Here is a 27,990-nt window from a genome sequence, read left to right on the forward strand (position 1 = left end):
CTTTTGTGTAAATTTCAAAAGGAGCCTGTGACACTCCATGAGAACCTTGGTAGGATCTTTACTGAAGGGGCATTGAACTTACAGACTGACATCAGACTTGTCACAGACATTTCATCTTTATAGAGAAAGAGCGAGAGACTATGGAGAAAGAAATAGAGAAAATAAACAGAGAGAAAAGATGTGAGCTGTGCATTCACGACCTGTCATAATTACAACTTGCAACAATTCCATAAACTCGTAGTTCATATTTGACTATCAATATATAAGATTATCACTTTGAAGATTATACTCATTTCTGCCACGAAGGGCGTGGTGAATGACTTGTTATCGTACGTTCGTTTCGCTACTAATTTTTCAAACTTTCTCCCAGTCTCTGGGTCTAGGGATTTTAGAGCAGGCTTCTTTGTACTCACCCACGAAAGTGTCATTCATTCCTGCGGACTGTATTTACCAGGCAATACAGTACCTACAGAAGGGTCAAAGTTCCCACTGTGACAGTTAGAACAAGGTCCAGGTTTTTATGGCAAGGAGTCTTTGCCGCATCCGGCTCATTTGCAACAATGCCTTGGACGAGAGCGGCCTGTGGTCTCTTCCTGGTCTTGTTTTCTACCCACATAGCAGCCGTATCGGTAAGTAGGTGTCTCCTATGGGTATTTAAAGGTCTGGCTCTAGCCTGAGTCCCTCACTTTGTGTACGTTTATCTCCCTCCAGATTAAGCATCTTGCGAACGGACATGGTAAGAAACATTTCACACGCAATTTTTCTGAGTCTTCCTCAACAAGATTAGTAACATTTTCTTTCTATTTTGACAGACCATGATGCAAATGGTGAACAGAAGGATATTTCAGAGATCAATTTAGGTGAGCTCAGTTTCTGAAATATTGAGACCTTGAAATCCTTGAAAGCCCCCAGAGTCCCAGGGCTGCTGATGGACATCACCAAGCCTATCTTTAAAGGATTTCAAGCCCAGTGATGGGATTACCCTTTTGAGAGACAAGTTCATTGGTGTCTCCTGGCGTTAGAAGTTTCTAGAGAATAACGATGCCAGAGAGAAAGGGGATCACATGAGATTATGTGTCTGTTCATGTCAGTGTCTACACAGGCATGTGTGTGGAGGCCAGAAGTCAGTTTCTGTTATGGCTCATCAGGAACTAGCCTCCTTGCTTTTGGAGACAGGATCTCTTTTGTCTGTGTCTTGCCAAGTAAGTTAGACTGACTGGTCAGGGAGACCCAGGGATCCACATGCTTCTTCCTTTTTGGAGTCATAACCACTCCTGGGTTTTCACTTGGGTTCTAGGGCTCGAACCAGGTCTTCAAGCTTTCTCAGTGTTCGTTTTCCCAACTGAACCATCCCCCCAGGCCGTAGGTTAGCTTTTTCTAAGACAGCTAACGAACTCTACTGGATCTCAGACTATTTAACATAGGTTTATAATTTATGAGGATTTCATATTTTCTAGTTTCTAGTTTAAAATAAAAGGGAAGAGGAATGGGCAATTATTCTACTTGCTGAAAATTATAAAGAATAAGCAGATAGTTCTATTTAATGGGAGAAAGAGCCCAAGCCTGAACTGGCCAGTCATATGTACTAGTGATGAGATGACTCGTTGACCGGGCATAGAGAAATGAGTAAATGTATTTCTGTCTGCAGTGCTTGCTTAGAAACGTATGTATCAAGGAAACCCATGCTGCCATTCATTACTGAGAGGCGAGCAATCGAGGTGTTGCCTGTCTTGTTTCTGTGTTCTGCTTCTGGGGTTTCAGAGAAGCCTTTGCACCTTGACATCTTCGGCTGGGACTGGTGCCAGCGGAGGGAGACCCGATCACCAACACCTTAGAGTCTGCAAAGACATTCATGTCCAGTGTCACCACTTTTGCAGGAAGAGACGGGAAACCCCCGTTAGAGAGCACATTCACAGTGCTGTATAGAGGTCACCTTCTCTTTTTTAGTGTGCCCCTCCTCCACTTCTTCCTCCAGTCCAGGTGCCAGGGAATGCCCATGTTTGCACACAACAGGCCCAGGTAGCAGTACGGCTCAATGAGCATGAAACACCCCTATGGAAAATCAATTCCAAATCTGTTCCTACTGACGTTGAGGTTGCAATGACTTTGCAGTTGGTTGTTATTTAATTTTCGGTTATCATGTAACTGGGTTAGGATGGACAGGGTTGAGTACATCTGTGGAATGCATGCATACAGAATTGGTAGAGCAGGCACAGCCTTTGTCCTGGGCAGGTGAGACCATGCTCCCTTCTATTACCTGGCCCCTTAGTAAGAAGCTATGTGCTTTGTAGAATAAGACTTCTGCTGCTACATAGGACTGTGGAGATTGTTCTTTGGATTGGTTTCCTAGTTGCAATCCAAGGGCTGTTCTCAGATTGCAGTGCAAGCCAACAATCCTGTCTGAAGATGTTTATGTTTTATAGGTTATACTGATTGTCACATAGGTTACAAAAGTGGAGTTATCAGGCTGGGGAAGTAACTCGGTTGGTTGGAGTTTGATCCTCAGCACCCCCATAATGGGTGTTGTCTTAGTATTACTATTGCTGTGAAGAGACACCATGACCACAGCGACTCTGATAAAGGAAAACCTTTAACTGGGACTGGTTTACAGTTTCAGGGGTTTGGTCCATTATTGTCATGACGGGTGACTGACGTGGTGCAGGAGAAGAAACTGGGATTAAAGTCAAGCACCACTACCCCCCAGCTTAGATTATGCATTTTTAATACTGTAAAATTAAACTAATTAACTAAACATTATTTTAAAAGGTGAGTGATGTTCTTTAAATGCTTGGGAAGTGTTTTCCCATGATCTTTTCTTTTAACAACTGTCTTTTCAGAAGTCCTTTGAGGTCAGGGTTAAGCAATCCAAGCAGTGTGTTGGGGTCCATTATGCCAAGGATCTGAAAAGCAGGACTTGGAGATATCACCTTGAGTGAACCTGCACGTGATCCCTTGGTATTCCTCATTACAAGGGCAGAGTCACTGATTTAGGTTCAAAGGCTGCCATCATCCCCGTGGGAGGAAATCAACTCAATGCATTTACTTAGGTGAAGGTGACAGAACAGGAAGGCCTGGGATGGGACACCAGCTGTAATGCCACTTGGACAATGACCTCAGAGTTCATGGAGTCTCTAGGCTTCATTTCTTCCTTTGACGAACTGAAGGTTTAGAGTTCATGGTCAACACTATCACTTCTGATTCATCTTAGTTGTAAAGTTATTTTTAAAATATTATTAATTTATATGTATGGATGTTTAGACTACATGTTACGGTATGGATGTGCATGCCTGGTGTGCACAAAGGCCAGAACAGGGCACTGGACCCCTGGAACTGGCATTGCAGATGATAGGCAGCTGCCATGTAGGTGCTGGGTATTGAACCCAGGTCCACCGCAAGAACAGCCACTGTTCTTGACCACCATGCCATCCCTCCAGGCTCAGTTCTGAGGTTCTTGGAGAAGGGCTTTCATTCCCAAATTGAAAAGAGGACATATGAACATGTAAGACTTACTGGCTATTCACATGTACTCAGAGGGGGAAAAAAAAATCACAATTTTAAAAAAGAGATAGAAAACTGCACAGGATGAAAGATGCATAATAGCAAAGACCAATTTTACTGTGGCATGTCTTTTATTAATGTTCTTTTCATATATCCTTTTGTTTTTAAATCCACCTTAGCTGCGGGCCTGAATCTCTTTCAAGGGGACATCCTCCTGCCGGTGAGTGCTACCAATGGTATAGTACCGTGCCTTGGGAGTTGTGACCCCCCCCCCTGGAGCCCAGCCTGTGCTCTGGGCTAGCTCCATGCTGGCCACTGTGGAAAGCAAGCAAACACTCATGTATAATCTGTGTCTATAAGAACTTCCACATAGTTGATAGCAACACAACATTAAAAAGCACAGAAAAATATACTATGACCAAATAGTTTATCCAATTTTCCCCAATAAACAGAGAACAGGAAGTGCTCCAGTGTGTTTGAAGGTGTTGAGCCAAAGCCAGCAGTTACCTGACCCCTTTATTTTGTTCTGAATTACCAAAAACTATCTCTAAGGAGTTCCTATTGCTTTTATAATGAGAAGACAAATGCCCTGAGTTAGTCATGTGGAGTGAGTGGAGGAGGGTTAGGAAGGTAGTCTGGGCACTGGGTTTCTCAGACTTTTTGGTGGTGGTGTTTGTTTTCCATTTTTTGTATCATCACTTAGTTTACAAAGGAGCTGTTTCCCTTATGGGGTTTTTTTTCTACACAGTTAGCTTTGGTTGGTTTTCCTTCCCACCCACTGCTATTCTCATTCTCTCCTGATCCCCATCCATGTTTTTCCCCTCCATACCTCGGGTTCACCTTTCTACTTCAAATCACCAGTATTCCACTAACCTACCCACTCATCTTCCTTTAGGCCTCCCTTTTGTATTCTCATGAGTCCCTTTCTAGTTTCCTAACCCCTGCTCAGACTTACTTGCACCTAAATACCAAGATATAAATATTAAGAACTAGAATCCTCGACCTACCTATGGGAGAGAGCAGGCAGTGTTTATCTTTCCACACGTGGGAAATGTGGCGCGTCAATACAGTGGAATTTAATCAGCTGCAAATGAAAATTAAGCCAGCAGGGGAAAGGATGGAACTGGACAGTATTGTGTTTGCTCTTGTTTTTCATAGAAAACCAGAAATGCCCTGAGAGACCCAACAAGCAGATGGAAGTTCCCCATTCCGTACATCCTGGCTGACAACCTGGGTAATGGAAGTCGTTCTTAACTGGAAAAGGGTAAACTTTCCTCTCCCCTTCTCTCCTGTGCCTCAACTTCAGAGCAATACAGAGCCATGAAGATTCTTTATCTCACGGGAAAGTCATGACGTTTCCTTACCCAGTCTGCAAGAATGTTAAAGAACAAGTCAGAGTTTGGATGGATAGGTGCCTCCCAGGAGGATATGAGTTCAATTCCCAGCATTCAAGTAAAAACGTCTGGCACTCTGACTTACGCTTGTAATCTCAGTGCTTGGAAAGTAGAGGCAGGTGGGTCCCTGAGGGCCTGAGCTAGCCTGGCCAGCCTGCTTGGTGAACTACAGAGAGACCCTGCCTCAAAGTAGAGTGAACTGCACCTGAGGAACATGAGCCACAATTGACTCCTACATGCTCAAACTCGTATATGTGTACTTGCCTCAACACAAACATGCACACATAAACACACAAAGACACACATGCACACATGCGTACACACACACACATGCATGTACACACGTATAACCAGAAGTTATGGCACATATTAAAACGTTAGTAAAATCACGAACAACACAAAGAACTAAATTGTGAGCTCAACCTTGACATCATAACGGTGACATTGAACCCTTCAGTGACACAGGCTGAGCTGATGGGAGACTGAGGATGCCATTTCCGGCTTACTGAGTTCTTCTCTTTGCATTGTCAGAGCGACATGCTTTGGAGAAATGGAAAAGCATATACTACCCATGTCCAAGTCCTATTTTCTCAACAGTAATAATTTTGACCTTTTCCTTTCTTTTAAGATAAAGATCTGTATAGCTTATGTTTTAGTCACTGATAGAAATATTAATTGGTAGCTAATGAATGACTATTAGATGCCATGAACGGGTCCTGGCTGATCCTCGAGTAACTGGCCAATAACTACCACAAGGACTTCTTGTCTGCCAAACCTACTCTTCATTGCTGCTCTCGACATATGTAGAATGGGTTTCAGTATTCTCTTGTCTCTGTTATCAGTGTTGTTTCTAAGACCTTTTCCAGCAAACAGACTGAAAACCACTGCTGTTCTCAGCTATTTATTGGGAAACTAAGGCATTTCCCCACATGTTTCTCCAGTGTACTTGTCAATTCAGTGTCCATATTTTCTGGAACATGATTAAAGAAACCACCTTAGAAGGAGTTTTTTGTTTTATGTTTTGATTTTTTTTTAAAGACAGGCTTTCTATGTAGCTTTGGAGCCTGTCCTAGAACTAGCTCTTGTAGACCAGACTGGCCTCGAACTCACAGAGATCCTCCTGCCTCTGCCTCCCAAGTGCTGGAATTAAAGGAGTGCGCCACCACTGCCAGGCTGGAAGGAGTTTTTTTTTTCCAATTACCATTTTTCTCTCATCTACACCACCCCGTATGTGCCAAGCACAATGCTTTCACCTGACAGTTAACCGAGGCTGCTCTGTATCTAAGTGAAGTTTAAGAGCAAGTTTTTTTTTTAACACTCATAAGATTCCTCTGAGCACTGAAAACCTAGCTTAGCTGGGAACAGCTTGCCTAACCTTCATGAAGCACTGGACTGTGTCCCCAGAGCCCCACAAAGCAGCATAGTGGGGAACACTCATAAACCCAGAACTTGGTAGATGAAGGCATGACGATCCCAAGTTCAAGGGCCAGAAAAGTTCTTTGAATTCATCCTGTGATTCAGGCTTCTTAGATCTGTGAGGGAATGTTTAAACAACCAAATGTGAGAACTCTTTGGCCATTATTTCCTCAATATCCTTCTGTGCACCTCCTGTGCATCAGAAACTAACTGCAAAGACTTGGGGCTTGTTGGTATTTTCTCCTTTCCTATTCCTAATTCTAATCCAAATAGAAACACTAACTGAGAGACAAGCATTCAAACGCATGTGCCTATGGGAACCATTCTCATTCAAACCCCACATCCCACTTCCTGGCCCTTGTAGACTTGTAATCACATCATAATGCAAAGGACATTTAATCCGACATTACTGCTTTTTTAAAAAATATATTCTAGATAGTGATGCTGTGTCAGAGAAATAGTTCAACAGTTTTTAGGTTGATTCTTTGCTCTGTTGACTTGATTTCTTGGTGGTGTGGAAGTTTCTTAGTTTGACATAACATCACCTATAGTTTTGCTTTTGATGACCTTGCTTTGGGGTTCTCAGCCAAAGTCTATATAGGTGTATTGAATTGATTCCCCTGTGCTGTCTTCTGGCAGCAACGCGGATATCCAGCTTCTCCAGCATCATTTATTGAGAGACTGTCTGTTCTCCAATGCACGTTTTGGTGCAAAGGAAAATAATCCCGTGTCCAGAAATGATCCCATGAATTTTACAGTCAACCATTTTAAAAAGAACACTAAAGACTCACTTCCCCACCTCTCTCTCTCTCTCTCTCTCTCTCTCTCTCTCTCTCTCTCTCTCTCTCTGACAGAATCTCACTCTTGTGCTGAGGTTGGCCTTGAACTCCACCAATTCTCACAACTGCTGACTTAATACACGTGAGCCACCTTGCCCAGATAAGGACCTTTTCCTTAATGATGCCGCTATGGCCTTACGGTGCACACTGTGAACTCTCCAACATGGTACTTTAGGAAATGAAAACCATGATATAATCATTTGGCAAAATGCCAAAGATTATATTTTTTTAAAAGTTAATGTCATAAAATGAAATGTGCAAACCCAAGGATTTCATTCTCTATGAATTGGATTAATTTTTAACTGAGCTCTCTCCTTCCAGTGAGTTGATGGTAAGGAAAAAGAGAGTAAATGAAGTGAAATATAATCTCAGTTCTCTGGGAGTTCATTCCTTTTCCGCCTATCCTTGCCATGGGTAGAGCTGTACTGAACATGGTGCTGGCTGGTTGGTCTTTTACTTCCTACTACTCTTACAGGGGGACAAGGTAACACCCCATGTGCTTTGTCTTTTTCTTCGAGAACCTTCACACTTCTTTAAACTGTGCTTTCCTCCATCTAAGGGAAATTTTTTGGAAAACAAAACAAAAAAACAATGTACCTTATTTAGCTCAGGTTGGCCTTGAACTCTCAATCCTGCCTCCTCTTCCCAAGCGCTGAGATTAGAGGCATTAGTATGTCTTGTTTACTTGTTTTCTTGGTGCTGAGAATGAACTCAAGGCCCTATGCATGCTAAGCACTCTACCAGCTGAGCTGCATCCCCAGCCTGGGAGGATGCTATTTTAGTGTGGGGAAAGGATTTCTCTTTTCTGTCGTTTCTCTCCAAGGTACTTCACCCACGCACACAAAAGTCAGAGAGACTTGAAAGTAGTATCCGTTTCTTGCTCTGCCATGTGACTCTCCTCAGGAAAAGCTCTGGATGAAAGAAAGAAAAGAAGAAGAAAAAGGAAGATGTTGTTCTGTGGTTTAGGTTCACATGCATGAGCTACTGCCCTATGGTTGCATTTGTGTTGATCAACTAAATTATGAGCCCGCCCCATGTATGCAACTAAGTTCAAATTCAGTTTCCAAGGAATTGGGTTATTGCCCAAAAGAAAAAAATCTACATGGAACCTCTGTGTATTTCATATCTGTGGCACAGTCTCCTATAAACAGCCATGTGTGTCATCCAAACTGAATAATGCCTGTCAATGTTTAACAGATCTAAATGCCAAAGGAGCCATCCTCAATGCCTTTGAGATGTTCCGCCTCAAGTCCTGCGTGGACTTCAAGCCCTATGAAGGAGAGAGCTCATACATCATCTTCCAGAAATTTTCTGGGTTAGTATGAAATATTAGAATGTGGGAAAAGCATGTGTCCTTCAGTTTGTAAACTGTCAAACATCTGATTGGAAAGTTGAAAGAAATTATAAGAATCAGCAAAATCAGATCTTTCACTGTTGTCTCAGCTTCTGAGCCATCTCTGTCGCCTCAACATTCATTCTTGTGCAAGTGGCATTTGAATTAGCATGCAAAGGTACCCAGTGCTAACACTCTCAGGGAGGAGAGTAGGCAGGTAAGACAGTGTGATCATTGCCAAGCGACTTACCATCCCTGTAACACTGAAATCAACCGGCAAAACCCTTCATGTCAGTCCAAATTTCACAGCACAAACCCAAAAGGAGGTCATTTGTGGAAAATTCTAGGTTTGCTAGCGAGGACGGAAACTTAATTTATGAAGCAAGGCAACCACAGCAAAAGATTTTGGGAAAAAGAGGGTGAGTGACATTCCATGATAAACTTAGGGAGTCTGATAAGGTTCCCTAGTCCATCAGTTTCAGAGAACATTTGGGATTCCTGGTGTTCCTTGGGATGCCTTCAGAAGGAAAGTAGCCAGTGGGCTGGTGACTTAGTGCTGCCAGCAAGTTCCTAAAAGGAGGAAGGGTTTATTCTGGCTCTCACCATGAGGAGGAATGGTGGTTTATAGTGGTGATGAAGGCCTGGTGACAGGAGGGTAAGGTGGGGAACACTGTATCCTGAGTCAGGAAGTGGAAAGCAGACAAGAAGTGGAGCTGGGCTCTGAAATCCCATGGGAAGCACTTCTGAAGTAAGACTCAGCCTCCTAATGCTGTGACCCTTTAACGCAGTTCCTCATGTTGTGGTGACCCCCAAACCATAAAATTATTTTGTTGCTACTTCAGATAATTTTGCTACCATTAGGAACTGTAATGTAAATATCTGATATACAGGATCCTTGGTATGCGACCCCTGAGGAAGGATCGTTGACCCCACCCCTGAGGGCTCACAACCCAGTGGTTGAAAGTCACTGCCCTAAAGTTTTCACGGCTTCCGAAACAGCTGGGGACAAACAGGTGAATTTCATGCTCAACCACCCAAGAGAAGGCAGGGGCATTCCATGAGGGAGGGATTCCGGGAATTTGCCAAGAGTTCTGTAGTCTGCTAGTCTCTTAGGGAAGGTTTGGGTTCTCCTTGCCCAGGATCCTTCAGTATGAGGTAGGCAGTCTTCCCCGAGTGGTCAGACTCCATCCAGAGTTGTGAACTGCTGTACTCCTTAGCTTGCTTTATCACAGATGCTCTTCGCAGTCATGAAATTTGCCTCGGCTCCTTGTAGGGGATTTGGAAAATCCCTAGAGAATTTAAATCAGCCACAACCATCAATAAACGACAGTATTTTAATCTAAAAGTAATGGTGTTCTTTGGAGTGCCATATGGTTTCACCAAGGGGAAGGAGAATACCAATTTTCTCTCCTTGATACCTTGTTATGGCAGTAGTTTGCCTGGAGGAAATAGAGGCTTTTAAGATGGATTATCACTCTAAATTGGCATAAGAAAAATAAGAGGTTGCTTGCTAAGAACATCCCACACTAAATTCTTGTCATTGAGCCGTCGGTACAGAGAAATGTTTTACTTTCTGTTCTTGAAAGTTAATCTTTTAACTTTTGTTTTTAATTGATCCAAGCAACCTGTGCAGTTTTAGGGATGAGGGGCCATGCTTCCTACATGTATTCCTAGGCTGAGAAACTGGTCCTTAGGTACAAAGTTGTGGCTAGTTCAGAGAAGGAAGCTTTGATGCTCCGAAGGATGTAAACTAACTAGGGCCAACAGTATTGGGTTGGACATTTCCAAACAACAGAAGAGAGTGTTTTGAAGGAGTCTGTAGCCACGGGTGTAGACAGTCTAGAGTATGGCTGGCCTGGTCGCTCTGGGATTCTGTCTCTGCCTTTTCAATTCAGGGATTATAGGATGCTCTCCCTCTCCTGGCTTTTTAGCAAACACTGGGAATTTGAGCTCTGGTCCTCATTCTTGCATAGCAGGTGTTCAACTAAGTAATCGCTCCAGCGTCCAACTAAAAAAATAATCAAACTCAACTTTCTTCTTTTTGTCCTGAAATCTTATAAATTGTAACCATTTGAAATATATAAATTAGCCGGGCGATGGTGGCGCACGCCTTTAATCCCAGCACTCAGGAGGCAGAGGCAGGCGGATCTCTGTGAGTTCGAGACCAGCCTGGTCTACAGAGCTAGTTCCAGGACAGGCTCCAAAGCCACAGAGAAACCCTGTCTTGAAAAACCAAATATATATATATATATATATAAATGTGTAAATTATATCTCTATGAAAACATTTTTCCTCTCCTCCCTCTTTAAAGGTGCTGGTCTATGGTTGGTGATCAACAGGTGGGACAGAACCTTTCTATTGGCTCGGGCTGTGACCATAAGGCCATCATTGAACACGAGCTCCTACACGCTCTGGGATTTTACCACGAGCAGTCAAGGACTGACCGGGATGATTATGTGACCATCCACTGGGATGAGATTCTTCAAGGTATGTATGACCCAGCACAGCCAAGGGGCTGCTGTTGTCTTTCGGGCTTTCTGAGACCACCTGTGGGAGACCCAGGCTGACTCTGTGGGCACAGGAATTCAGCCTTTCCAGTGGAAAGAAGGGCTGTGCGGAAGTAGCTGATTGAGGAGCTCTCCTTGGACTGTATTGGTTTGCTCACAACTGGTCTCTGCATGGGAGGATGGGGTGATTCACTGTAGGGGTAAGTCTGTTTTCTTGTTCTAATGGGGAAAAGGTATTAGATTTCAGAGGTTATAGGGCTGTTTTCTGCATGGCAGCTTCCGAAGGCTGAGGTGACATTATGATGATGACCAGAGAATACACTCCAGAGGGTTTTGTGTATGTGTGCATATACCTGTGTGTTCATGTGTGTATGTGTATATTTGCATGTGTATGCATTTTATGCATGTATGTGTGTACATATATGTGTTTATCTCTCTCTCTCTCTTTCTCTCTCTGTGCTGGCTAGTTTTTAATGCCAACTTCATACAACATAGGGTCACTTGGGAAGAAAGAATTTTAGTTGAGAATATGCCTCAATAGGACTGGCCTATAGGCTAGTCTGTAGGGCATTTCCTTCATTTCCTTGATTGTGACAATTGACTGGGCTGAGCCTATTGTTAGTGCTACACCTGTGCAGATAGTCCTGGGTGTGTAAGAAATCAGGCTGAGCAAGCCTTGGAGAGCAAGTCAGTAAGCACCCCTCCTCCATGGGTTCTGCTGCAGTTCCTGCCTCTGGATTCCTTTCGTGACTTCCTATGACAGGGCTGTGATGTGGAAGTGTAAGCTGAGGTGAACCCTTCCCTCTTAGGTTGCTTTTGGTCATGTTTTATCACATCAGTAGAAACACAGCTAAGACAATGTATGTCTTATGTATGTATGAGTGCATGCCTGTCGATGTGTATATAAGTGCATGTATATGTATGTATATTTTTATATGTGCATTGTGTATATGTGCTTTAATGTGTATGTATGCATGCATATGTATATGCATATATACATATATGTGTGTGTACGTGTAATAAGTGTGTGATAAGTGTATTGCCTTGTGTATATATGTATATGTATCCATGCATGTTTTGAATATGGGAATTAGCTCAGGGTGTGGAAAAGCATTCTTTTAGATCATAAGTAAATAGTGAAACTTCACAATGCTAGACACGACTTCACTCTTAGCACACATAATGTTTTGAGCAAATAATTTCCTTGCTCAGGAATTTTTATTTATATTTCCCTTTATGCATAGGTTCATATATGACTGTGTAGGCAATAATTTCAATTTTCAAGCTCATGAAAGCTGGCTAAGCTTTAATATTAAATTGGAATCCCAGCACAGCTTGTCTGGGGTAAAATGGACAGTGGTCCTTACAAGAGGATGGGTACTTCCCTCATGTATCAGACTGCCCTGTGTGGCTTCTCAGCCTGGGTCCCTCTGTCCCTCCAACCTCTCATGGTCTAATAACTTCATGAATGTGGAATAATAAAGAAATAACAGGAAAGCTTTAAGTGTAAAAGACGTGTCACCAGCATGCGATACCTATATTCACATGCACACACACACACACACACACACACACACACACACACAGATCAGCAAATTTTGCCACCTAAGCACTGAGGCCAAGCTGTTGTCTTAGCTGAAGGTTTCCTGGGAATCTATTTCCCCAAAGATGAAATTTCAGATGAGACTTTGCGTGTTTGGTTCTCAGGGTTGATAGTCCCGTAACTGGGTGTGTAGGGGAAAGGGGGCATGGACTTGTAGGCAAAAGTACTACATCACTGACTATGAGCCTTAGGGCTCTCTTAGACTCCACCTATATTTGCCTACAAGTCTGGATTCGCTGAAAATTTCATTAGCAATAAAAAAAAATGCCTGTTTGTAAGTCTTGAGGAAGATAAAACTCAATGACTTTGAAAGACAATTTTAAAGCAAACAATGTCCAACGAACAACTCGCGCTGGCCTACCCACAGAGTTGCTCAATGGTGGCTGAGTCACGTGGCTTAGCACACATAGAGATCTCCTATCCCTTTTTCCATCACATAAAATTCCGTGTATCTAAATCACCCTGCAATCACTGAATAACTGCTCTCTAAGAGGACAGCAAACCCAATGAGCAACAAAGAAGCCAATCTGAGTTCCCACAGTCACTTGCGCCTTTTATTGTACCTCAGTGCAGTCCCCGCAACTTGAGCTTAACCTGAGGCCACAGTGGGGACTATGGTGCAGTTTCTGCTCCTCTTCTCTGAATAGAATGAGCGTTTCATCTTTTTTTTTTTTTTTTTTTTTTTGCAAGGGAAAATATTCAACTTCTGAGGCTCTTCTAGCAGAGGCTGGCAAGCTATGGTCCCAAGAGACCTGTAGTTGCTTTTATAATGTGAACAACCATGACTAAATGCATTGTGAGTGTATAATGTTTCTCTCTTCAAGGAGGATATTAAACATTTCCCAACCCTTCCTATCTAAGAAGCTGAAACAAAATAATTGATCAATGACAGGACATTGATTCAGCTGTATAGTTCAGCTCTTCTCGTTAAAACCTATCTTATCTCCTTCTTACCAATCCAACCTCAATAAGTTACCTTTGATAGGAAGCTAATTTTTATGCCTATATTTTTTTTCCTTATATGTGTTCTTCCTAGACCAATGGGCATTGTGAACTTCTCACCTTTTCCCTAGATCCTTGAATTTCTTTTTCCTAACACACACACACACACACACACACACACACACACACACAAAACTGGTCTGGTAGAAAGATGGACAGACCTGGTGATGGGTGTACTTGGTTATTAGGAAAATATATATATCTTAAGTATAATCCTGAATATTTTCCTTAATTCAAAAATTTTCTCCTTTTTGTTTATAATTCTTGCATTGTACTTGCTAGTCTAAAAGAAACACATATATACCACACTCTCAGATATTGTGTGAAGTATTTGTAATACATAATAATTAATATATAAATATGTATATTAATAGAAAGTGGCTATTTTATTGTTGCTCTAACAATCTATTCATACCATTTTTCAAAACACTGTATTATGGAGTCAATGGATTAATACTAATAATCAACAATGTTTATTCTTTTATATATTCTAACTGTAAGATACATATATGTATACATTCGTATGTATGTTAACTAAAGATGCAGTGTTTCCCTTCTTGAGATATCTGAGTATCTAAGCAAAGAGGAAAGTTTGGAGAGGATAACGTGGCTGAGTGGTACCTGAGGGTTCTCTCTCCAACAGACTATGAGCACAACTTCAACACTTACGATGACAGCACCATCACGGACCTCAACACACCCTATGATTACGAGTCCGTGATGCACTATGCGCCGTTTTCATTTAACAAGAATGCAAGCATCCCGACCATCACCACCAAGATCCCCGAGTTTAACGGCGTCATTGGACAGCGCCTGGATTTCAGTGCCATTGACTTAGAGAGGCTGAATCGAATGTACAATTGCAGTGAGTACCTCTGGGCCTGACTTTAAGGCCCTCAGACTCCGTTACTTTTCTGCAATGCCCTGCATAACCTTAAGAATGCTTGTGACATATGCACAGTTTACAAGGTACTGGGCAAATATAAGAAGCCGTTATTGTCTAGTTCCTCTGACTTCCTTTCAAAGGGCAAACAATTATGGAAAAATCAAGATAGGCAATAGGTTTTTAAAAGAGAGATTGCTTAAGGTTTGAAAGTGTATTATGCCCTGCAAAACTCTCTCCTAGAGTTACCCTTAAAGTACTCTAAAGCTTTGAGATGGGGACATTTTCCAAGAGAGCTTTCTAAAGGTATACAGGGGCCTAGTGATTAAAGCCCATTGAGCTAGCTGCCTCATCCTTGGTCTTGACTTCATGTTGGCCTGTCTAGTGAGGAATGATCTCAGGTCTTTCTGAGCTACATGGTTCTGTGTCTCCAATCTAAGAGTGAACAGATGACAGTAAGAGCTCCATTTGGGAAAACTTCGGGAAAATGAAAGGCCTGTGGTTTGGTTTGGTTTAAACAGTAGTGCTTTATTGGCTTAAGGCATTTGGAATGAGATACTTACATTTCTAACCATGTGCCAAAAATATCATATATAGCTGCAACTCATACCCTGCTGGACCACTGTGCCTTTGAGAAGACTAACATCTGTGGAATGATCCAGGGGACCAGAGATGACGATGACTGGGTCCACGAGGACAGCAGTCGGCCTGGACAGGTGGACCACACCTTGGTGGGACAGTGCAAAGGTTGGTGATGGTCAAAGGTCATCACCCTGAGGTGGTGAATGGTGTCCTTAGGTTATTGAGCTCATTATCAGACCTGAAAATCTGAACAAGGACAAAGATTAGTTCTTGTATCTTAATCATGAACTCAATAAAAAGTATCCAGGCTGTGGAGAAGCAAGAGAACATTGTAGAAACTCAGCACCCCTGTGTGCAGGTGACCTTACTTAGACTCAGTAGGCAACACAAAATAAGTGACTTAAATAGGAGGAGAATGTGTTGGGAAGGAGTTTCATGAAAGTAGGTATAGGGACGTAGAGGGTACATATTATCAAAACGCATTGTATGCATATATGAAATTGACAAGGAATACATTTTTATAATTAGCAATAATATATTGTATATCTCAAAGTAATTGAATGAGTTTCAATGTTCTTACCACAAGGAAAAAAATAATTATTGAAGGTGAATATATGCTAATTACTTTGATTTGATAGTTGTACTACATCTCTCTATATATATTTGCATGAGCACATTGGATTTTATCTCACTTCTATATTTTTATTAATTTTTTTTGTTCATTTTATACCCCGACTGACATTTCCCCTCCCTCCTTCTCCTCCTGTTCCCTCCAGCCAAGGAATATATTTAGAAATATTTTAAATAAAAATAAAAAGAAGCTGTATGTTTACCATGTCAAAACTGTTAAGGACATACATACTTCGTTAATAACTTGACTTTCTAATGGAGGGCATTGTTTCTGGGTCAGTACCTGCCAATTGAAACACCATGGTAACCACATGCTTACAGTAAGCACAGCTTACAGTAGCCTCATAAAAGGCTAAAAGGAAACAGGTAAAAGTCATTTTGACTCAAAGTAGTACTATTACTGTATGTAGCTAACATTAAAATGCCTATATGAGATACTTGCATGTTTTGTAGGAAGTCTCTACAAAATTTCAGCATTCTAGAGGCTAAGCAAGGAGGATCATGAGTTCAAAACCAGCCTGACCTACATAAATCTCTCCCCCAAAGTAAATCAACGTAAATACAATAGAGAGATGTGCAGAACATTGGTGTTAGCTAGTTAGTAACTATGCCCCTTGAGAGAGGATGTTTCTATTTCTTTTCCTCAGAGACATTCTAGCTTTGGGTGCCTGATAACACCTAGTTCCTCTGACTTCCTTTCAAAGCGCAAACAATTATGGAAAAGTCAAAATAGGCAATAGGTTTGAGAATAGTTTCCTACTTCTCTTTGGGTAGAGGGTTCTGGATCACAGAAGTCACGGAAGGCAGAGATGGGATGTTGGCTCCTCTCTCCACAGGTGCCGGTTACTTCATGTACTTCAATACCAGCTCGGGGGTGACAGACGAAGTAGCCCTTCTGGAGTCGCGGATCCTTTACCCCAAGAGGAAGCAGCAATGCCTGCAGTTTTTTTATAAGATGACAGGAAGCTCCGCAGACAAACTCAGCATCTGGGTGAGAAGGGATGACGGCACGGGCAACGTGCGCAAGCTGGTGAAGATACAGACCTTTCAAGGTACCTAGAACCTGCCTGAAGCACTGGCTTTTGAAAAACTGGGGCCATGGTCCTCTCTGTCCTGGGTCTCTCTCCTGTCATCTTTTTCATCCTTCTCTTGCCCTCTCCTTCTCCTTCCATCCTTCTTCTACTTCCTCCTCACCTCCCTCCATCTCCCTCAGACTTTTCAGGAAGTCCACCACAATCTCTGTCTTGTTTACCAGAGTGTTTTAAACACTTGAAAATTAAGGGCTTAGGTGAGGCTTACAGATAGTCTTAGAAGAGGCCATACGAGTAGACAAATTCAAGAAAGGAGATGATTCAGAAGTGGAGACACAAAAGCGAAGAAATGCTAAACAACTGGCCATAACTGGTTTTGGTCCTCTTTCAGGGAAAGAAATGACATCATCTTGAAGTCTCCTTCTTAGGACTTCCCAAGTAGGTTCCAGTTGCTTCAGCATTTATAATAGTGATAGGAACATAAGCCATTGGATTGGCCAACTCCACTGTGGCCATGTACATGCTGAGTGTGTTTCTGGAAGTCAAAATAAAAACCTTTGGCTACCAAGGTAGGCTGTGGGCTGTGAGGGTCATCAGACCTAACTCCTTAAAGCTAAATATTACTAGTTATTGTTGTTGTTGTGAGTCTTTCAGAACAAGCAAGAGAAACAAACTTTCCCTTAGAAGTCCTCAAAATAAACCCTAGAAAATAAATATTGTTTCCATTTTATTGAACAGACTGCTTTCGTTAAAGGGAGAAACCTTCCTGAGATGTCTTTGGGGAGAGTGAGTGTTCAATCACCTCTACCCACTCCATCATCAGCTGGCTGAGAACTCTGCATTCATGGCTTTTTCTCCTCTTTTGGCATCAAGGGAGAGTCATGCTTTGCTGTGCCTGGCTATATGTTGGCCATATGCCTTTTATTTTAATAAATAAAGCTTTAATGCAAAGAAGTAGCACATAAAAAGCATTATACAGTGAGATCAGCAGGACCCATATAGCATTTAAAAATGCCCTTTAAAAGTAAAGAATATTTAAAATGAAAATGTGTGGTAAATATAATGATGTTGGTGGACTGGTTGATAACCATGTTCAGCTCACTCTGAAAATGTTACTCTGGAAGTGGGAAACCATTCCAAGTGGAATTTAGTTCCTTAACCTGATATGACTTCCCATAGGGAATCTTTGTAAATTCCCTAAAAATAAGGTATAAATGGATTTTGGAATCCGCCCATTCTTAGGTTGGTCTGTCCATGAAATTTTCTAATTGAATATGACTTGGCATTTATGGGGTATTTGGCACAAGTTAGTTACAACCGTCTTGGAGTAGCTTGTATCTTTGGTGAAATGCCTATTTTAACTCAGATACTTACATAAAAATGTGTCTATCAATATCTTATTACTATATAAGATAAGAGCCTGCAAGACTTTTATATATAAGCTTAACTATAAATGTTTACATACAAATGTATGAACACACACACGCACACACACACACACTCCTACACATATAGAGCTTATGTTTATAGTGAGGCTAGGACCTTGAATAGATGACAATCTGAACTACCATGGATGAAGTTCGTCTCAAACAATCATCTCAAACAATTGTCTCAAATAATCGTGGCTGAATGAGGGAACCCTATCACTTAGGTAAAATCTTAGGAATTTCATTTCAAAGTCCCTGACCACATGGCGTAGTCTCTAGTCTGCTACTACCCCGCTCCACACTTCAGCCTCCTTCTCACAACCTGTATTTAAGACAAAAAATAAAATCGAAGCAGTTACTCAGTAGCAAGGAGGGAACTTCCATTCTCTTGCCAGAATTCCCACCATCTGTAATCTGCTGTGTGCCAAGTTCACATCTATGTCTCCATTTTAGACTTTCAGCCACCCAGTGCATTTCCTGTCCATGTGTTCTAATGCAAGAGATGACAGCACCATAGATTCCTGTATTACTGGTGTGGTTCATGGACCTTCTCTGCCTTCTCAGGGTGTCTGAGCATGTGGCCAGCTCCACACAGGAGTGTCTCCATGGTCATTCTTAGAGGGACCCAAGAACCAAGAGGGATATGGATGCTCTTGGTTCAGGAAAGAGCTTAGCAATGGCTAGAAGATGCAGAGGAGGAAAGAGGCCATCCCTAGGGTCTCCTCTCTGCTTCATTTCTGACTGACTTTCTTTGCCTGTGTTTGGCATACTGAGTCACTCTGTCTCTACCATGTCTCCGTGTCATACCCTGGTTGTTCAACCCATGACCTCATATTCTAGATTGGTCCCTCTCGCCTCTTACTTTGGCTCTTTATCCAAACTGCCCATTTCTAGTTCAGCCTCAGCAAAAGAGCAAATAGATCCTGTCTGCTCTTAGACCGAGTCACTGGCTTCTGGTAACCCTGGATTCCCCAGGTCACCTCCATACCGGTGTTTCCAAATCTGTGAGGAAGTCTAGACAAAGAGATTTTAGCAACATGTCCCAGGCCGAGCCATAGGAAATCCACCCATTATTTGATTTTTGACTCCTAAAATGTCTATTTGCTATGATTCAGATGAAGACATGGGCATTTTAGTGCTGCCGTAGAGGGCGGAGTGCTGTGCTAACAGCAAGATGGCTCAGGGGGAAACCTGTGTCTTTAAAAACAGTGAAAAGCAAAACCGATTAAGATTTGAATATCGGTTGTAAAATAAAGCCTGGCGTCGTCGGGGAGAGGAGTGGGGAAGCGGGGGGAAATCAGAACGAGCACAAGGACATGCCTGTGAAGTTGCCGCGGTGAAGCCCACCGCTGTGGAGGCTGCCTTTAACTATCACGGTGCGTCTTTGGCAAAGTTGCTTAATGATGCCCGTGGTAGAGCTGCCACTAAGAATGAATGAAGGAAGTGATATGCCAGGCTTATTAGTTGTTAACATCAACTGTGATAAACCTTTGTTCCCAGGAGAGACTGACCACAACTGGAAAATCGCTCATGTGACACTCTCAGAAGAAAAGAAATTTCGCTACCTTTTCCAGGGCACCAAAGGTGACCCAAAGAACTCAGCGGGGGGTATTTTCCTGGATGATGTCACTCTGACAGAAACCCCCTGCCCCGCTGGAGTTTGGACCATACGGAACATCTCCCAGCTCCTTGCAGACACGGTGCAAGGGGAGACACGCTTGAGCCCTAGGTTCTACAGTTCTGAAGGCTATGGTATAGGGGTGACCCTGTACCCCAATGGTAGAGCCACCAGTAATCCTGGCTATCTGGGACTCGCTTTCCACTTGTACAGTGGGGAGAACGATGCAATTCTGGAATGGCCAGTGGAAAATAGACAGGCCATAATGACCATCCTGGACCAGGACCCCGATGTCAGGAACAGGATGTCCTTAAGCTTGATGTTCACGACCTCCAGGTCCCAAACAGGTAGGTACTTTGAGAAAGAAAAAAAATGCCCCTCAGTGGGATGGCCAGGATCCATGTTAAAGAAAACAGCATCCCTCAGTTTCCCCTTTGTATAGGAGTGACATAATAATGTGGGTGTGGCGTTACAGGCTGTGTATCGGTGTATATGTGGAGGACAGAGAACGATCTTGAGTGTTTTTCTTCAGGCACCATTCACCTTTTTCAAAACATTCTTCTTATTATTAGTAGTAAGTATGTGTGTGTAGATGTATGTATCCATGTAAGCCCCAATGCTAGCAGAGGGTGGAGGCATCAGATCCCTGGGAAGGAGAGTTCCAAGAGGTTATGAGACAGACCCCTGATGAAGATGCTGGGAATTGAACTTAGGTCCTCTGCAAGAGCAGTAACTGCATTCCTAACTGCTGAGCTATCTCCCCAGCCACCCCCACATTCTTTTGTCACAGGGTGTAGTCTAGAACCAGTAAAGTAGGCTAGAGCAGCGAGGCAGAGACGCCAGGGATCTGCCTGCCACCATTGCCCCAGTGCTGGGGTTACAAGCAAATGCCACTGTGCTTAGGGGTTTTGTTGTCGCTGTTGTTTTAGTGTGGGTTCTGGGGGTCAGACTCAGTTTCTCCGTTTGATGGTAGACCGAGTCACCTCTACAGTCCTACAGTCTACAGTTTTTCAGTGCCATTGTCCTTTCTTTATCCTAAATTTCCTCGCAGTCATCTATGCAAAGTTTATTCCGGGGATGGAGACTCGGGCTCCAGGAACTCAAAGGGCCCCCTTAAAATTGAACTCAACCTAACTGAGAAGGCAGACGATGTCCACCAGAAAGTCAGGCGTCATAAAGCTTTCTATAGTATTGATGTGTTAAGTCTGAGACTGACTGGCATTGGTATATCCATGAGATAAACTAATATCAACAAAGAATAAGTTGCCTTTTTTTTCCCCCAAAAGAGACATAAGTCTTAGCGAAGAATCAGCAGTGGTCTCCTTGTGCCGGTAATTAAGGAAGCCACTTGGTAGAAGGCAAACAAGCTAGGCTGTGGTTCTCTGGCCTTCTCACCTCTCAATTCTGAATAAAATCCTAGGGTAAATAGAAAAAAAGAAACCTTTATTTGAATGTGTGGGGTGTGTGCATTTGTGTTTTCACAAAGCCCTTCATGTTCATTAAAGACAAAATTAGTATAAAAGCTAACGCAACTGTATGCCCCTCATCACTCTGCAGCTATAAATGGCTCTGTCATCTGGGACAGGCCATCCCAGGTGGGAGTCTATGATGACAAGTGTGAGTGTTATAAAAGCCTTGACTGGGGCTGGGGCCAGGCCATCTCCCACGAGCTGCTGAGGAGGAGACGCTTCCTTAAGGACGACACCCTCATCATCTTCGTAGACTTTGAAGGTACTTTGTTAAACTCCTTAGGTCAACAGTTCTAGGCTCTGTGTGGCCTACTGATTCACCTTGGTTTTAAAGCGAGTCGGGGAGGTGGGAATTCTTTTTGTTGTTGTTGTTGGATAAGGTTTATATTTTTTTTTTTAAAAAAAAAAAAAGCTGTGTTATAATAGCCACATTTTACTTGTTTGGTCAAAGATTCCTATTCTCGTATAATGTTTGATTGACACATAAAGATTAGACATAGTCATGCAGAATGTACCACGTGACACAGTGACACATGTGTCTGTTATACGACTAACAACCCAGGGCAAGTATATCTAGCTTTCAAACACCTGTCATTTCTTTGTATTAAAAACTGTAATATTTAACTGTACCTGAAAGAACCCGAAATCCCGTCTTTCTAAAGCGTTGTCTTCGTGCCAGTTTATCAGTGCGCTGACTCAGGTTAGCCTCAATCCATGCTTCCTTCGGGAAACTCAGTCAGCGAACGTGAGGCGGAATAATTTCACAATAAAACAGCTGGCAGCGTGAGATAAGCCATTTTTCCATGTAACACCTGGCTTTGTGGAAGACAGAGGAGGCTCAGGGAACCTGCAGAGTGGGTGGCGATGACAGTCAGTTATTAATCTTGAATCCTCTCTCTGCCGTGGCCTGTTTCCTGAAGATCTCACGCACCTGAGTCAGACTGAAGTTCCAGTTCCAGCCCAAAGTGTCGTCTCCCGAGGCCTCCTTCTCCAAGGTCAGGAGCCTCCTGCCTTGAGAGAAAGCTCTGGAAGAGCCATGTTGGAGAAAGCCCTGCCAAGCAGCCTGGACCCGGGACAACCCAGCCGACAGAAGCGCTCAGTGAAGAATACGGGCCCCATGGAGGATCACAACTGGCCGCAGTATTTCAGAGACCCCTGTGACCCAAACCCGTGCCAGAATGATGGCATCTGCGTGAACGTGAAAGGCATGGCCAGCTGCAGGTAGGCTCCAAGGACAAGGGTGGCAGGGGGAGGAGGAGGTAGCTTATCTGAGTCAAACTTGTTGTTCAAAAATTCACAATGGCGGGGCTGACATGTGTCAATTGGTAGTATTTGCGGTGCAACCTGAGGAGTCGAGTTTGGGTCTCTAGCACCCCACAAAACCAGAGCACAATGGCTCTGTTATGTCTTCTGGGACAAGTGAGACTAGCATGTGGCCTCTGAGGACCTCAGTGCTGGGAAGGCAGGGACAGGAGAATGTATGGAGCTCACTGGCCTGACATCCTAGCTAAATCAGCCAGCTTCCGGTTCAGTGAGAGAACCTGTCTCAAAAAAGAAGGCAAAGAGAGACTGAGGAAGATAACCCATGTCTTTCTCTGGCAACATGCACATGAGCACACCACACACGTGTGCTCACAGACAGATAGATACACCCACACACCACATAAAAGAACACGGCAGTGACTACATTATACAAGATACTGCTTGCCTTGACTGTAGTACTAGGGCTCACACACGACTTAAGGCTTTAGCCTAAAGGCTTTCTGCTCTGTGGCCTCTACAGAGAATCAAGATCAAACTGAAATCTTCATGGACAGCAGATGTCTTATTAGTTACCTATCAGTAGCAGGAATGGTTTTTTGAATCCATCAGTTCTGTTCTGTTATTATGTTTCCAGTAAGTGTAAAGAGAAAGTGTGATTATCATCATATTTCTGCCTGCAGATATCATGTGTCCTCCTTAGCACTGTATGACATGCTCTGAGTTATCTTTTCTGCCCCTGAGACATGGTTCTTCTTACCTTCATCTAGTATATCAGGGAGATGAATGTACAAAGGGTAATGTGTACCAAATTATCCAAATAATCAATGCTGGAGCTGGGCCTTGCCTGTCTACACAATCTGCTGTGTAGGAGGGTTAGTATTCTAATATTTGCATAGAAACGTAAAGAATATGTCATAAATAGATATGTGGAGTGAGAGAACCATCACCTGCAGCTGGCAGAATAAAAGCAGATGTAGGGGCCACATCTTTCTTTCCTTTCAAGCTTTGACTTGGAAATGATCTCAGGCTTGTAGACACACAGCACAAATACTACAGATTTCCCTTTGTCCTTAGAATGGCTTCCAGTCATGTTTACAACCAGCAAAGCCCAGACACAACAACAACATAACTCCATGGACCAGACAGCTGACTTCATTCAGCTTCCAACAGCTTTGAACAAAGGCTGAGAAGTCATTGTGGAAGCTGAGGAGCCCTTCCCCAGTGATTTCTATGTTAACATTTTCAAAAGAAAACGGTCCCCAAGTTTAGCTATTAGGCCCCTACTATGTGTCAACAACCTTAACTAGCATAGGATCTGTTTCTTGGCTTCAGGTGGTAAACAGCAACCATGGAACTCAGAGTTATTTATCCTTCCTCGGCTTAAATAACAATGAGAAGGGCTGGATTACAACCCCTACCGCAAAATGCCATGTCGTGGCTAAATGAATTGATACCTATAAAGCCCATGGATAGGCCGGCAGTGGTCTGCGGCTGTTTGGTACTGTTATTGCTGTTACTGTTGGGTCGTCCGCACCTGCGATCCAAATAGTTTCCACTCTCTGTGCTCTGTCCCACAGGTGCGTCTCTGGACATGCCTTTTTCTACACGGGCGAGCGCTGCCAGGCCATGCAAGTACATGGCAGTGTGCTGGGCCTGGTCATTGGTGGCATCACTGGCTTGATCTTCGTGACCTTTTTCACCTTTACCAACACGTACAAAAAGCTGATACAGTGAGTCTATGCCTGTTGCTGACGTCCACCAGAATGCAGAGGCGTCTCCTCCATTCAGACTTCCTTCCTGCGGTCAGTGTACTTTGTGATCTTTTTGTATCGAGCATCTGTGAAAGGGGTCCCAACACCAAAGCTGCTGGCCTCGCGTGCGGCTCTTACTCTTTCGTCTCTGCGCAGCTGTGCTAGCCTTCTATGAATTCCTGGTAAATCCTTACATCCTGAGACAGCAGCCATTATATTTTGTTATAAATCTTTTGCTGACTTGACTCTCTCCCCTTCGACCACAAGCTCTAGTCAGGCTGTAGCATGTTGTCATAGGCTAGCGCGCTGGCTCTGGTGCTATAAACATACTTGGCGGGTGTATTGTGGGTGCTCAGTGAGTATGAAATGAATGAACCAACAAGCGAGTGAGTAGCTGTGGCACTGTAGTCTTTTGTTTCTATTTCTAGTTCAGATCATAAAGAGATATATTTAGATTTAAATACAGCATAGATCATAAATAAATTAAATAGATCATAAATCTAAATGCAGGTGCTTTAATGCAAATAGTTTTCACCACATAAAGTAGTCCTATTGCTCCTTTTGTATCCTGTGAAATGCCTTCAAAGATCCCTCTGGTTGGCTGGGTTTCCACGACCTGTACTTTCTTCTGCTTTGGTTTTTTAAAAAGGCTTAATAAATCCTATAAAGATAGAGCCTATGTACCCCATGTCTCCATTTTGTCTGTGCATGTGTACGTGTGCATGTGTATGTGTACGTACCCAAAACCTCTTTTTTTTTTTTTGGATTCTAAAATTACAGAGTTTATTTTTTATTGAATTTGTTTCTGAGCTTGTAGGATATTTGCCTAGCAAGCATGAAGCCCAGGGTTGCTCCCCAGCCAAGCACAACTTGGTAGACCTTGTCTGTAATCCATCATTCAGGAAGAGGAGGCACGATGATCAAGGTCATCCTCAAGTACGAGTTCCAACCAGGGCTACCTACCTATGTAATGATGATGATGACAAACGGTGTATTTTCTATGGTATTCATGCATAATTGTGCTATGTTATTATTGTATTATGTTAACAGACCAAAGGTGTCAGGTACAACTGTAAAGACAAGTTTTTAGCTCTTTGCCTTTCTGTAGCCTCGAGCTGGTAAGATGAAGAGCAACAGAAAAGTTCCAAGAGAGACCTAATGAAAAGGAAAGCTTTGATTCCCTCCCCAGCCAGCAAAGAGTTGGCTCTTGATGACAGAAGAGTCCCAGCAACCCGAGTGGCCCAGGATGAGGTGACCAGACTTCTTAGGCATGTCATTGCATCCCCATGGAGTTAGCACACAGTAGAAACACATGTGAGGGTGAAGGAAGGGCCCCTTGCCAAGGTAGGAGACTAGCTTGCAGGGATCCACAAAAGGACCTCCAAGAACAGGCACTCTCTGACTGGAGATACAGAAGTCTTCCCGGGAGCATGCCCAGCAGGAGCAGTTGACACCCACGGCATAGCCCCTCCGCAGAGTTTCTGGTTTGGTAGGTCTCTGGTAGCCTGGTGATTTGTATGTCTAACAGGCTGCCGGGTGATGCCACTACTGCTGGCCTCCTCCACATACCTTAAGAAATACTTTCAGAAAAAAAAATAAAAAAAAAGAAATACTTTCAGGCAGTGGTGGTGCTCGCCTTTAATTCTGGCAGAGACACAGGTTATTCTGTGAGTTCAAAGCCAGCCTGGTCTCCAGAGCCAGTTCCAGGACAGCTAGGGCTACCCAGAGAAACTCTGGTTCCAAGCAAGCAAACAAACAAACAAACAACAACAACAACAACAACAACAACAACAACAACAAAAGAGATATTGTTGGTCTAGCGACTAGGAGGTGGTCAGCAAGCCAGCATCCTGGATGTAAGCTTGGACCAGTCAGCCAGCTGGCTGTGTGTTCATTGTAAGAAATCACGCAAGCTGTTCTTGGGTTTAATTAGTCACCAGTTCCGTTCTGCTACTCAGCCTCACCACCTCAAGGATGTGTAGTCGTCAGATAAGGTCTAGTTAAGTTGGCTACTCTGCTCTGGCAATTCAGCGCAAAGGGCATGCCCAGTATTCTTTATGCATGTAACGACCCCCCCCCATACTGAGTTATATGTTTTAAGTTATTTTCTTTCCCTCTCCCTCTTCACCTCGTTTTCTTTCTTTCTTCGAATAAGAGCTTGCTATGTAGCCCAGGATAGCCTCAAACTCATGGTGATTCCCCGTCTCCGCTTCTCAAGAGCTTGGATTACAGGTGTCCCTCACCATGCTTGCCTTCATATTTCTCAAACTGTCGCTGTTGTTTTGAGATTTAAACATGCTTCATGTGCTTTAACCTATGGTGGTTACCTTTTGAAACTGATTGGGAATGCATATAGTATGTTTTTATAAGACCTACCCCTCAGCTCCTTCCCTCAACTTCCCATCCTCGACAGAATCCCCCTAATGTTGCCAGTACTTGCCTGGGTGTGGAACTGCCCACTGAAGTGTGGACAAGCCTATCAGAGACACAGCTCTGAAGAAAATCGACTCCCTCTCCCATCAATTGCCAATGGCTCCTCAGTTAGATGTGAGACTTTGTGAGCCCCTCCCTCTCCACACTGGAATTTGCCTGGCTTTTTCAGACTGTTGAGAAAGATCTTCAGACAATAACCTACAAGTATCAGAGTGACTGTTCCTTCTAGGAGCACCCCAGGTACCCCTTGACTCCAGTCATGGTGCATCCCGGCAGAACATTGCCTTTGGCCCATTTATAAGCAAACTGTAGTCTAATCCCTTTGTGTATGAGCCCCTCCTTTCTGCTGGGTCACACTGTCCTCCCTGTGACTTGACAGACTCTCAGGGATACCAAGTCCAGTGCCTGCACTGGAGTAAACTGAGTGCAGGCTACAGAGAAGAGATGCAGTAGACAGGCCGCAGGTCACTTAAGGACAGAATCTACTCTCAATGGGTTTCAAAATAAAGTTAAGAAGACAGGCAATTGTGAAGATGCTATAAAGTCAAGCTGATCTACGTCTGATACTACCTAGAGATCTTTTTCACTTGTTTTTCTTCATTCCGGATACTGTTCCTTTTGTCTAACTAGTCATTTGTATTTCAACCTGTTCACAAACAGAGCTAAAACAGCTGTTCTTGTTATCTTCAATGTTTTCTGAATATGTTTCTCCAAAATCTCTAGGCAAAATGAGCTTTCAAAAAATATATAGTGGGAGCTGGAGAGATGGAGCAGGGGTTGAGAGTGATTGTTGCAACCGCAGAAGACTGGAGTTAGGTTCCTAGCACCTGAGAAGTCCACAACTATGCAACTCCAGCTCCAGGGGACCCCACAACAGCTCTCTTCCGGCCTCAGAGGATACCTACACGCACTTACACATACTCACACACAGACACAAAATATTAATTTTTTAAAAGATGTATCATGTTTGTTCTACAGTGAGAACTTTTTGTCTGACCGGAAAACACTGGTGATGTTGGGTGAGATACAGTGAGGATGATGCCGGGGGCTGACCTCTAAAAAACACAGACGCGCAAGACAATGACGGAAAAAATTTACCAGCAGAAGACAGCGCAGCAGGGTACATGCTTGCACATGTATGTGCATGAGTACTGATGTGAGAGATCTGACAGGGACGGGCGGCTATACACGAGTGTGTACATGCACACGCACATGCGGGCAGGAGAGCAGTGTATGTGCTTGTAGGAGAGGGAGCTCAAAGTGAACTTGAAGTCTAGAGACAGTCACTCTCCTTCTCAGCTTTCCTCAGTG

The 27,990-nt window shown here is 43.3% G+C and overlaps 1 protein-coding gene across 1 annotated transcript; it reads left to right on the forward strand.

Annotated features, from left to right (window-relative positions):
* Positions 1 to 259: 259 nt before the first annotated feature.
* Mep1a (meprin A subunit alpha) lies at positions 260 to 24,852 on the forward strand. Its single transcript, XM_050119346.1, has 14 exons — positions 260 to 629; positions 712 to 736; positions 813 to 860; positions 3,678 to 3,718; positions 4,657 to 4,732; positions 8,345 to 8,462; positions 10,792 to 10,967; positions 14,236 to 14,457; positions 15,073 to 15,222; positions 16,524 to 16,739; positions 19,646 to 20,110; positions 21,321 to 21,494; positions 22,153 to 22,453; positions 24,073 to 24,852. The coding sequence occupies exons 1-14, from the start codon at positions 561 to 563 to the stop codon at positions 24,227 to 24,229; spliced, it is 2,238 nt and encodes a 745-aa protein (XP_049975303.1). The 5' UTR covers positions 260 to 560; the 3' UTR covers positions 24,230 to 24,852.
* The last annotated feature ends 3,138 nt before the right edge of the window (positions 24,853 to 27,990 follow it).

The sequence above is a fragment of the Alexandromys fortis genome, unplaced genomic scaffold (genome assembly GCF_014885135.2).
Source record: "Alexandromys fortis isolate MF-2015 unplaced genomic scaffold, M_Fortis_MF-2015_v1.1 scaffold_145, whole genome shotgun sequence".
Lineage (NCBI taxonomy): Eukaryota > Metazoa > Chordata > Mammalia > Rodentia > Cricetidae > Alexandromys > Alexandromys fortis.